At 39.2% G+C, this 12,062-nt stretch overlaps 1 protein-coding gene across 2 annotated transcripts in view; it reads right to left on the minus strand.

Annotated features, from left to right (window-relative positions):
* TMED5 (transmembrane p24 trafficking protein 5) overlaps nucleotides 1–9,945 on the minus strand; it is a 17,410-nt gene extending 7,465 nt beyond the window's left edge. The window contains exons 1-3 of one of the 2 annotated variants that reach the window (XM_006758189.2): nucleotides 9,379–9,935; nucleotides 4,215–4,312; nucleotides 1,112–1,295 (exon numbers count right to left, since the gene is read on the minus strand). In XM_006758189.2, coding sequence (XP_006758252.1) covers nucleotides 1,112–1,295; nucleotides 4,215–4,312; nucleotides 9,379–9,567 — 471 coding nt within the window. In that variant the 5' untranslated portion in view covers nucleotides 9,568–9,935. Of the gene's footprint in view, nucleotides 1–1,102; nucleotides 1,296–4,214; nucleotides 4,313–9,378 lie in introns of both variants that reach the window. The other variant, XM_006758190.2, reaches the window with a different exon arrangement.
* Nucleotides 9,946–12,062: the final 2,117 nt, after the last annotated feature.

Raw genomic sequence — 12,062 nt, forward strand, 5'->3', positions numbered from 1 at the left:
ATATATATATATATAATTTCTTTTTAAAAATGTCATGGTAAAATTAACGCTAATCAAACTTTAGCCTTTCAGTTTGTATACAGAGTAACACCAGTGGAAAAGGTATGAAAACTAACATTTATTATTTGCCAGACACTGTTTAAAGCACTTATATACATAGTGTATCACATTTCAACCTCACAACTCTAGAGGTATTGTCCCCATTTTCCAGGTTGGAAACCAAGGCTCTGAGAGCTCAGTCACCAAGGAATTACACATATAATAGGACCACTTAATATTCCAACTTAAGCTAACTGATTTATGTCTCTTCTGCTATAATTTGATCATTCCTTTCCTAAGAAAACTCAGATATATTTATCAAAATATCATTATCTTTAAAAAGTTCAGGTGATAAGAGTATTAGAAGTGTTACAGTTTCAAACTTGAAATAACTATGTTATTTCTCCTGCAAGAATTTCTACAATGGAGTTACACGTATCACTGAGTAAGTTCTGTCCTTTGGTTACACATCTAGCTGTGGCTGAAGGGTTATGACCTTTCCCTCTAGCACTGACAGTACTATTATTAAATGTAAATAGGTTTTTATACATGTACATTTCATTATTCATGTTTATAATAAAGCTTAAAGCAGTTCAAAGAAGAAGCCATATCCTAAGTTTGCACTCCTGAGTGCAGTGCTAGTTTCTGATAATTGCTGGGTCTGGTTTGAGTAATGTCCATAGTGTTCCCAAATTAATCAAATAATATAAAATTCCATGTTATAAAAACTATGATGTGGGAAAAATGCCTGTATATCTTAACTGTTTACAAATTACTCAGTGCAAGTATGCAACAGATTATTATATTCTTCTGTTAGTGAATATTCTAAGGAAGTTTTGCAGTTAAGAGCCTGTACTCAAATTCTAGTTCTCTCTCTCTGTTTATGTGATAGGAACGTTACTTAATCCCCCCTAAGATACAATTTCCTTATTGGAAAATAGAGATGATCCTGATAGAGTTAAGTAAGGATTATATGAGATAATGCAGTTAAAATACTTAGCCAGTGCCTGTTACAGAGTAAAACCTCTGGATGTTAATAATTTTTATTATTTCATTAATAGACCATACTGACCAGGATATCTTCTAGTTTCATATCCAACATATCTGTGCCAGTAATATATTTCTTCCAGTCCTCTTGTTCTTGCTCCTGTTCTCCCATATTATCCAGGATTAACTCAAAGAAAATCACCTTCTCAGAAATGGTGCTGAATGTATTATCGAAGCAGAACATGTAGTCCCCTACTTCCGTCTCTACCCTGTATTAAAAAAAGTACATGTCTTCCATTATCAGTACTTATATTTCAAATCAAAGGAAAAAATACTACAGATAGAAGAAGTAACAGTTAATAATAATTGGACAGCTTACTGATAGACTTCCTTAGATTTAAAAGATAATTTATAATTTTTTGGGAGAGGCAACCTAGAAATATATAGAGGTAGGCAAAAATAGGTTTACAGTTTAATACAAATAAGTAATACAATAACTAATAATACAAAAATCAACTCTGTTTCGAGTACTCACAAGTGTAAATCTACTTTTGCCCACCACTGTATATTCAAGTACTATACTTGCAATCTAGATGTGCTTGGTATTACGGTAAATGGTCTTGACATAATTTTTGGAAAAGAATTGAATTAAAAACTAGATACATGATAACTCACAATGAACTTCAATATTTATGACTACAAACCTCCCCTTCAATTGAGATTAATTTATAAAGTGAGTTTTTGGTGTTTTTTTTTCAAAAGCAGTGATTGATTTTCCTAAATGCTTTCTTCCAGGACTCCTACCAATTAAGTACATCATTGGAATGCAATTAGGGTAATATTAATTCCGTTGTTTAGAAAAATGCATTTATATACAACTCTTCATTACAGGCAGTGTTAGACAAATAGGTATTATTTAATCTGTTTTAATGCTCTGTTTGGAGAAATTTTTACTAATCCCGACTTCTAGAAGGACAGTATTTATTTTAAAGATTTAAATTAAGAAAAAACTATTTCAATGCTGTAACTGAGATTTTAGTTGTCTTTAAAAAGTTAATATAGCTAAAGATAAAATTTGTATTAAAATCTAATTTTTACAAAGTAGATGTGTAAACTTCATGTAGTGATTAAGAGTGAATTCGACTGCCTGGGTTTTAGATCCTGGCTTCACTGTTGACTAGCTGTGTAACCTTCCAACAGTTTACTTAAGAGCTCTAGGCCTCAATTTCCTCATTGGTAAAATGATAAAAATATCATGTAACTCATAGGATTGTGGTGAAGAATAATATGTATACAAATACATGTAAAGTGCTTAGAATAGTTTCCTGGCACATCAAAAGAACTCAATAAATGCAAACTCTTATAAATTAATTTCTGTCTCCCAATGTTTTAATGAGAGGCAATTCTGTGTACTAAAGCAATAAAATACCTTTTCCCTCTAAGAGTCAATATTAATTTATCTCTATAAGAAAGCATAAAATTGGTGAGAAAATAAAAATTGAGAGAAACTATATATTTTCTATATTCTGAAATTTAAAGGTGAACTACACTTTTAGTTCTTGTTCATATACCTATCAAAGAGAAAGTATAGTTAATGCTAAGCATATCAATCTAAACTGACTTTTAAAATGGTAATTTATTTTATATATTAATAGTTTATGCAAATATTTTTCCTGAGCTCTACATAGGAAAAAGCCGCTTTACAAAGCACTCTGAAATGAGTATCTTGGAAAATTATGGTGGAGACATTTTCCCCCTCATTCAGTCATACATGTATTCAGTATTTACTATCAATTACCATGCCAGGTACTTTGGTTAATAAACACCAATAATTATAATAGTAACTAGTACTTACATGTACTATGTGCCAGGGATGTTCTAAGCATCATATGGTATAAAGTAAATATTTTGGTCCATCCTGCCTCCGCTTAATAAATATATACCCTTGCAGACTTATTTAACTTCTCTGAGCTTCCTTGTCTGTAAAATGGGAATTAGGGAATCAAAGAATCTATCTCACAGTGGATTGGAATAATTAATTTAGAAGCATATAAAATGCAAGGCCTTGTTGATGGCAAATATTAGATACTCTGTATTTGCTCTTTTTCCTATAAATTCAGTTTAGTTTTAACACAACAATACTGAGTAACGAAAGAGCTAAAGTAAAATAATAGAACAACAAAACACCAGTGACAGATGGAAAAAGGAAAATAGATGAAAAAAGGGAATATATGGCCAGTTGTCAAATTTAAACTGAAAGTGTTATAACAAGTATTTTCTTTTTATATGGTTTCCTATGGTCACATCTTTTACTTTCAGGTCTTCTAATCGTCTAAAAAGAGTAAGGTCTGAGTAAAACAATTTTTACTTATACTCACAAATGTATTTTACTGTTGTTTTAAGGAAGAAAAGAATGGGCAGAGATGATAAATTACCTGGAAGTGTAATTTACAGTTAAAATGGAAGGCCTCTTCTAGCCAAAAAGGTTGGTTCAAAATGACACAATAGATTGCATATAATATTTAGGGAATACTCATCTATTTAAACAAAGCAAGGAAAAAACAGGATCAATACAAAATGCCTAAAGAAAAAGAAAAAGGTTAATGGAAAATATGCTAGTTTTTTACACCACTATCTAGGACTATTTAGGCCGCCAGTGTGGCTCAGTGATTGAGCATTGGCCTATGAACCAGGAAGTCACGGTTCAATTCCCAGTCAGGGCACATGCCTGGGTTGCAGGCTCAATCCCCACAGGAGGCAGCCAATCAATGATTCTCTCTCATCACCGATGTTTCTCTCTCTCTATCCCTCTCCCTTCCCTCTCTAAAATGAATAAAAATACATTAAAAAATAAATAAAAAGGATTGTTTAAAATGTTCATATGGTGTCCTGGCTGGTGTGATTTAGTTGGTTGGAGCAAAGTCATCCTGTACACCGAAGGGTTTAGGATTTAATTCCTAGTCAGGGCACATACGTAGGTTGTAGGTTTGATCCCTGGTTAAGCATGTCCTCGAGTGAGGATTAAAAATAATAATGATAATAATAATAATAGTAATAACAAATAATAAAATGTTCATATGGAATAATTTCATATTGATATTTAGTATCAAATGTGCTAAATGTTCCTGCCTTGTAGATGGTCCCATTGGTATTATTCAGCTCAAGGAATCAACTAAGAGATTACTTACGTGTGAACTCCATCTGATTTTCTTTGTTCAAAAACTAAGGTTCTTCCTTCTGGAGAAGCAAGATGGAAATCAATATCTAATCCTGCTCCATCTAAAACCTGTAGAATACAGAAGAGAACATATATTACAAATTCTGAAAATAAATTATAGAAAGTAGATCCCATAATGAAGAGACTTTCTAAACCTAGAGGGGTAAGAAAGTCAATGGACTCATTATGGCTAGAAAGGAGCAGAAAGATCATCTAGTTCAATTCCATTCATTTTTGGAACTGGTCTCTTCTGTACCAATTCCTGTTGGCTATCATGGAAATTTAGGCCTTATAGGTATTCGTGAAATAATCTTCCTAAAACAGTGCCTTCAAGTTGAGAAGCCCTGTAGAATAAAATAAGAATTAGCTAATACTTAGTCTAGAATTTGAGACCACCATGATCTGACTCCAACTGACTTCTTCAACACATTCATATATTATTCCCCAATATGAACAATACATTCAAGGTAGGCTGCTTACTTACTGGCCAATGAACACAATCTGTTCCTTTACAATCCCCAAATGTCCTCCTACTGCTGCTGCTGCGAAGAGAGCAGTTCACAATTACAGTTTATGCCACACATTGTCTTTTAAGTGCTTTATGTGGGTTAATTTATTCCTCAAAACAACTCTAAAACGTAGGTCCTATTATTGTTCTCATTTTAATAAAAAACAAAAAAAAAATGAAGGCAGAGAGAAGAAATTTTCCCAAGATGATACAGCAAATAAGTGGCATAGCCAGAAAATATGAACTCACCAATCTCCCTCCCATGGCTACTCTTTTTCTTATATAACACTCCGCTGTACTTTTCTTGGTGGCTTTAATAGAATGATATAAAAGATTACCTACTCCTGTGCTCTACTTACTGACAAAACAAACAAAACAACTGGCTTCAAATGGCAAGTTAAATATATACAATTCTTCTTTAAATCCCAATGAAATGAAGAAAACATAATATAAATAATCCATAACACCACCAGAAATCAAGAAGCCTGTTAAGAGACTTGAAGAGAAAGGAATTTCTGGAAGATACTCTACTGAGCAAAGGCCATATCCAGCTACCAGTATCTACTGATCTCAAAACTCACAATTAAATGTGCATTATAAACAAGTGCAATGTTAGCAGAATGAACATAGATGAAGCCTAAAAATTAGAGCATTAGAACGAGCCAAGGAATTCTCAGAACAAGGTGAAAAAGTATAGGTGAAAAGTATGAGGAAAATGGTAAGACCCTTATGAAGAAAAGAGCTAAAGATTTTAAATTATTCATCTAGTAAGCATTTCAAAAGGAGAGAACCAAGAGAAATGAAGGGAAGAAATCATCAAATAAGAGAATAAAAATTCCTGCTTCAAAAGATAAAATTCATTAGACTGAAAGAATAGATGGAAAGCAGTATAAATAAAAAAAGATCCAAAAATCCTATTGACTCTTCCAAAGGATTTAAAAAGAACAACCTGGAAACTTTCAACACTAGTAGTAAAGACTGAAAAATATCAAGAATTGGGATTGGCATCAGAATTCTTACATAGAAGATGCAAAAACCCCACAATGGAACCATGACTTCAATGTTCCCGAATAAAAATAAAAATTATAGTACTTACTGAAGTGAAAGTAAAAAGTAAGAGCAATTTTCAGATATCCAAGGACTCAAAACATAGTAAAAGAATTACTCAGGTTATCCTCAAAAAAAAAAAAAAAAAAAAAAAAATAACAAATGAAACAAAAAAAAAAAAAAAAAAAAAAAAAAAAAAAAAAAAAGATATCCATTAAGTCAGAAAACGAGCTATAACAAACTAAGCAAAGATTTCAGTACAGCTAAGTTTAAAATATATTTTTGTTTGTGGCTGTCAGGCTTAATGAAATTGTTAAAAATGGCACCTAAGAATACAGAAGCTGCCCAGACATCATGGTTCAGTGGTTAAGGTTCAACCTATGAACCAGGAGGTGATTGTTCCATTCCCGTCAGGGCACATTCCCGGTTGCGGGCTCGATCCCCAGTGTGGGACGTGCAAAGGCAGCTAACTGATCAATGATTCTCTCTAATCATCGATGTTTCTATCTCTCTCTCCCTTCCTCTCTGAAATCAGTAAAAATATATTTTTAAAAAATACAGAAGCCAACTTATACCATAATCCAAATCTAAACTCCCCACTGATTTTAATGGAACATGAAAGGCAAGTGCTACTTTCCCCTGTCTGTGTGCTATGGTAATAATGTTTCAATCCCTCAAAAGTAGTGTCTTACTCCTCAATGCCTTATCACGTGTTGTTTTTTTAAAATATATTTTTATTGATTTCAGAGAGGAAAGGAGAGGAAGCAAGAGATAGGACAAGCGAGAATCCTTGATCAGCTGCTCCTGCAGCCCCACACTGAGGATCGATCCTGTAACCTGGGCATGTGTCCTGACCAGGAATCGAACCATAACTTCTTGGTTCATAGGTCGATGCTCAACCACTGAGCCACAGTGGCTGGGCCAAAGATTTAAATTTTTAAGTGAATGATCTACATTATTCATATGATACATGTATTGACACTAAAAAATTTTGAGAACAATATAATGTAGGGCTCATCAGTTTGTCACAGTAACTCCAAGGCAATGTTTGGAACACCAATTCCCTGAAATTTTAAATACTAAGACAAAAACCAGAGCTTACTTGTTGGAAATTAATCATGGAGTAGGGAAATGCAAAGGGCTGAAGATGATCTCTACCTTACACACTCCTCCTACATTGTCTAGGATTATAGACATTAAATGATTATACTTTTCTCCTCAATGAAAACAATTAAATGGTTTAGGGAGAGTGAATGCTTTGGGGGAACAGTCCCTTTACACAAAGTATAAAGCTAAACCAAGCCAGCTACCTAACACTAGAAGTGTAAATGTAAAACACACACACACACATTCATTTAATATTTACTATGTGTCGGAGATGGTCTATGAACAATCATTTACTCATTTTTTTTTCAAATCTATGAGACAATTACTATTATCTCTATTTTACAAGACAGAGGTTAAGTAACTTGTACAAAATCACACAGGTAGTAATTGAGAGGATTTCAACTCAGGCATTTTACCTCTAGAGCTAGAGCTCTTAATCATAAGAGGTCAGAAGTTAAAATAGACTTCCTCCCTAATACCTGGGTAAATACTGAGGCGTTTTTGAATAGTACAAATTGCTGTCTTAACGTGTAGACCATTTCACTGATTTCCTTGCCTCTCATTTTGACTTACTTAAACCCATCTTCCGCACTATGCAGTGATCTATCGGACAAACATTTTTGACTCTGTTACCATGCTGCCTAAATTTTCAATGGCTCTTGCACAGAATAAGGACAAAGCTACTTAAAATGGTGAGCAAGGCTAAGATCATGACCCATGATAAAGCCTCCGGTTATCTCTCTAACCTTTTTATTTTACTCCCACTTTAGACTTTCTAGACTTGAAGTCTCATAAAACCTCAGCACTTGTAACTTCCACTTCATACTGCCTACAGCCAAAACACTCCCAATATGCATTTTCAGAATGCAAAATGCATATTCATTTTGTTCCTTTTTTTGAAATGTCCCCTCTTCCTTGCATCCTTGTTTCACTTAAGCATCTTTCTAGATTCAAATTTATTTTCTTCAGGTATCCTTTTCTGAAACCCCAGAGAAGTGGCCCTTCTCTATAAGCACTTAACCATACTTTACTGAAATTACCTGCGTATGAGCCAGTGCTCCTTAAATATTTCAAGTACCCCCTGAAAACAGGGACTCTTCTTTTGTTCTCCCCCTCCCCCAACCAATTATTGGCATATAGTTAACTAACTGTTCAGTAAGTGAACTTTTGAACTAGACTGGACATTTTTAAAATATCGAGATCTGGATTTGGTTTTGCTAATTATGTGTGACATTAGATTCTTTACTCTCTATGCTTACCTTATACATCTATAAATAATCTAATTCTGAAGTCCCTTTGCATGAAAATCCAGCATAACTCTATATTTTGCTCTATTTATGACAGTACCTGTTACTGAAAAAGATTCCCTACATCAACTTAAAAAAAGTGACACCTGTCCTAGCCGGTTTGCTGAGTGGATAGAGCAAGGGGCCTGTGGCCTGAAGGGTCCGCTTCAATTCCCGTCAAGGGCACTCGCCCGCACTGGGGAGCGTGCCTGTGATCCTCTCTCATCATTGATGCTTCTCTCTCTCTCTCCCTCCCTCACCCTTCCCCTGTGAAATCAATAAAAATACATTTTTTAAAAAGTGAGACCTGAAAAAAAGTGACACCTGATTATAAATTATGTAACTTGTAAAAAAATTAAAAGATGAACCACACCAGCGCATCTCTTTTTGCTGCTACCTAGAGACATCGAAATTAGCTGTGTTGAACTAACAAGATTTCTTCTAAGAAATTACCCTCTACCAGAGGGCTGTATAAATGAAGGCAATGAAATCAATAAAAATACATTTTTTAAAAAGTGAGACCTGAAAAAAAGTGACACCTGATTATAAATTATGTAACTTGTAAAAAAATTAAATGCGGAAATGAAAGGTTATATCGCTTTAATATACAATTAGATCTAATTCGATTAAAAAGTATTTAACTGATAAGCAAATGTACCATTGCAGACATCCATAGTCTTTTTCACAGGTTTATACCAAAATCGGTTTGCTTGATAATCGCATGGTCCAATTCAAAAATCCTTAACTGCAGAAAGGACAGTTACAACTTACGATATTTGCATTTGGGCGAGGGTGGTGGCGTGAATAAAACAAATACCATCATCTCATCCAATGACAAAGGAGAACGTGTATTAGCCCTGAATTGTGAAATTCTCAGTCCTGGAGCGTGGACTGGCTAGCGAAGCGAAGGGCGAATTGTGCAACAGAGAAAAACCACCGCCATCCGCGGTGCTGGCCTCTCTCCGACGGGAGGAAAGGGGAAAAGGCAGAGCGCAGCCAACTCCGGTCCCGCCTAACTTCTCGGCTCCCCGGCGGCCGAGCGCGCCTGCGCGAAGGCGGCGGCGGCGGCTTCCCGCGGCCCCCGCGCAAAACCATCCCGCGCCCCCGACCCGTCTCCAAGCCGGCGAGGGGCGACGACGCGGTCAGCCGGGCGGAAGGAGGGGGGCCGGCTCACCCTCCGCACTGACCTGGTACTCGATCTCCAGGGAGGCCTTCAGGGGCATGGGCTGGTAGAAACACTCCCTCCGGCCGGCCGGCAGCGTGAAGGTGAAGTCGCTGTCCAAGGAGTGCGTGAAGCCCGCCACCCCCGGCAGCAGCGCCGGGGGCAGAGCGGCCAGGAGCAGCACCGGGAAGGGCAGCCAGGTCTTTTCGCCCATCCCTGCCGGGCGATCTCGGGCTGGAAAAGGCGTGGGCGGTGTGGGCTATCGGCACCCAGGCTCCGCTTGCCTCCCCGGACTCCGCGTGGCTGGCGAGGCAGGGAAACCCGGAGCCTGAGGAAACTCCAGGCGGCGGCCGCAGCGGCGGCAAACACTCCCACTGAGGAGCATTCGCCAACCTCCAAAGGGTGAGGGGGGACTGAGGGCGGGGCCAGCAGTCCCTTCCGCACCCTCCTAGGTCCCGGCTCCCTCACGGCCGGCGTGAGCACCGCCCACCTCGCACGCCCACAGCCGCAGGTTCCCATAGCTTCCTGCAGGTCAATGGGCGCCTTGGGAGGAATTGTGGGAAATGTAGTTCCGAGCGTGCCGTCCGGGCGGTGCTCTCAGACCACGATTCCCAGCAGGCCCCACGCCGCCTGACGACGTCGTCCGGCGCAGAGGCGGGGAGGTGCGTGTCGGGGCGGAGTTGGGCCCGCCGCGGGAGGTGCGTCCCCAACGGTTCCCGCGGCGGTTCGAACGTTGAGCACCCTGGGTTCTCTGTTTCTCTACCTGTTGTGTCTACTGGTTCCAGGCCCGGGGCCCGCGAGAGGGCCCGAGGCTTCGGAACGCAGACGAGAGCGCGGCGGGCGCTGTCGTCGGGTGGGTCCCTCTGCCAGCGACGACTCGGGTGGTAAGCGATTGCTTCTTGGAGGGTGGACTCAGGCCCGCCGGGGGAGTTGGTGGCCTTCCCTGCGGGCATCCTCGGACGCACGCTGTTTAGTCCTCGCCTGCGCTGCGCGCGCGGCTCTGCGAGGAAGATGTCCTATGTGCCCCGTTCCTGCAGACGGACGTAGGATCACTGCTGTCCAGCTGAGAGTTCTTGATGCGGGAATCCTGTCCGACTGCAGCCCATCCTATCACATACAGGGGTATGAAGAGCGCCTGTTCCTTGCTGCGGTGGGGGTGCTTGGGAACAGCAGCTCCAAGCGCAGTGTATTAGAGCCAAGAGATGACGTCAGGCTGGTATAAATGAAGGCAATTTCCTACATAATATTATGCAGACGTTCAGATATATTATGCAGGTAGCTTGTGCTTTTCCGCGTGTACAGGCAAGGAAGGTAGATTTTAGTGGCCGCTAAAGTGAGGGGGACTCTTGGTTTGACAATAAATGGCCACCAAGAAAAAGAAAATGTTTGAATAGCACTGTATTCATTGATAATTCAGAAGGATTAGGGAATTCTTAAAGTACACGGGAGATGTTGGGACATAAAACCTAATTTAGTTGATCCATGATAATGGAATGGCATTTTAATTTTCCCACATTTTATTTACCCTTTTTTTTTTCCTTCACTGTCCTGTAGGAAGCTAGAGATGTTGAAAAGGTAAAGCAGAATGGGGACGGGCCTGATACATTGAGTTGGGAGCTTCTTAATAATTTAGCAGAGGCAAATTTGTAGAAGCAAAAGGGGGAAACGGATTTTCTCTAAGATCACAGAGTATCTCATTTAATTTCCTAACATAGTTTCTTTCAATAAGGTGAGAGTTTTCTTTTAATGTTTCTCCTTACATCTGAGAAATTTTGACTATGGGATAAATGTCATAATATTTTAACTGAATGAGTGGAAGGAAAGGCAGTTTAGTAATAATTTACTCACTGAAAATACTAAGTTTCCCTAAGTGCCTTACAGTCCTGAACATAATTCATAGGACTCCTAGCCATTTAGAGCTTGAAATGTGGTCAGAATTCTAGAAGGGTGACGAAAGAGGGATGCTATAATGCTAAAGGTAAATGGGATCCGAAAGAGGCATGTTATTTTAAGATTATGCAGAAAGAGCTAGGAGTAATAGAGATTATAAAGTTTTCATTTAATTGTATTAATTATGAACATATGTATTTTAATGTTTAATTATATGTATTAATTTTTAATAAAATGTGGCCCCTTATCATGATTTTTATGTGCAAAGATATTTAGTAGAGATTTTCATAACCCTAGAAATACACTTAAGTTGAAGAAGCAAAAGCTTTTCTTCATATACTAGAGGCCCGGTGCATGAAATTTCCGCACTTTTCAGGGGGGGCGGGTAGGTCCCTCAGCCTGGCCTGCACCCTCTCGCTATCCAGGACCCCTTGGGGGATGTCTGCCTGCCAGCTTAGGCCAGCTCCCAGCAGTCAGACAGCCCTCTCACAGTCTGGGAGCCCTTGCTCCTTACTGCCCGCCTGCTCACTGCTCCTTAGTGTTACTGTGGAGGTGGGAGAGGTCCTGCCACTGCCGCTGTGCTCGCCACTGTGAGCCCAGCTTCTGGCTGAGCGGCGCTCCCCCTGTGGGAGCATACTGACCACCAGGGGGCAGTCCCTGTGTTGAGTGTCTGCCCCCTGGTGGTCAGTGCACATCATAGCAACCAGTTGTTCTGGTCGTTCAGCTGTAATGGTCAATTAGGCTTTTATTATATAGACTAGAGGCCTGGTGCACAAAAATTTGTGCACTCGGGGGGGGAGGAGGGGACCCTCAGCCCGA

Source organism: Myotis davidii, unplaced genomic scaffold (genome assembly GCF_000327345.1).
Source record: "Myotis davidii unplaced genomic scaffold, ASM32734v1 scaffold674, whole genome shotgun sequence".
NCBI lineage: Eukaryota > Metazoa > Chordata > Mammalia > Chiroptera > Vespertilionidae > Myotis > Myotis davidii.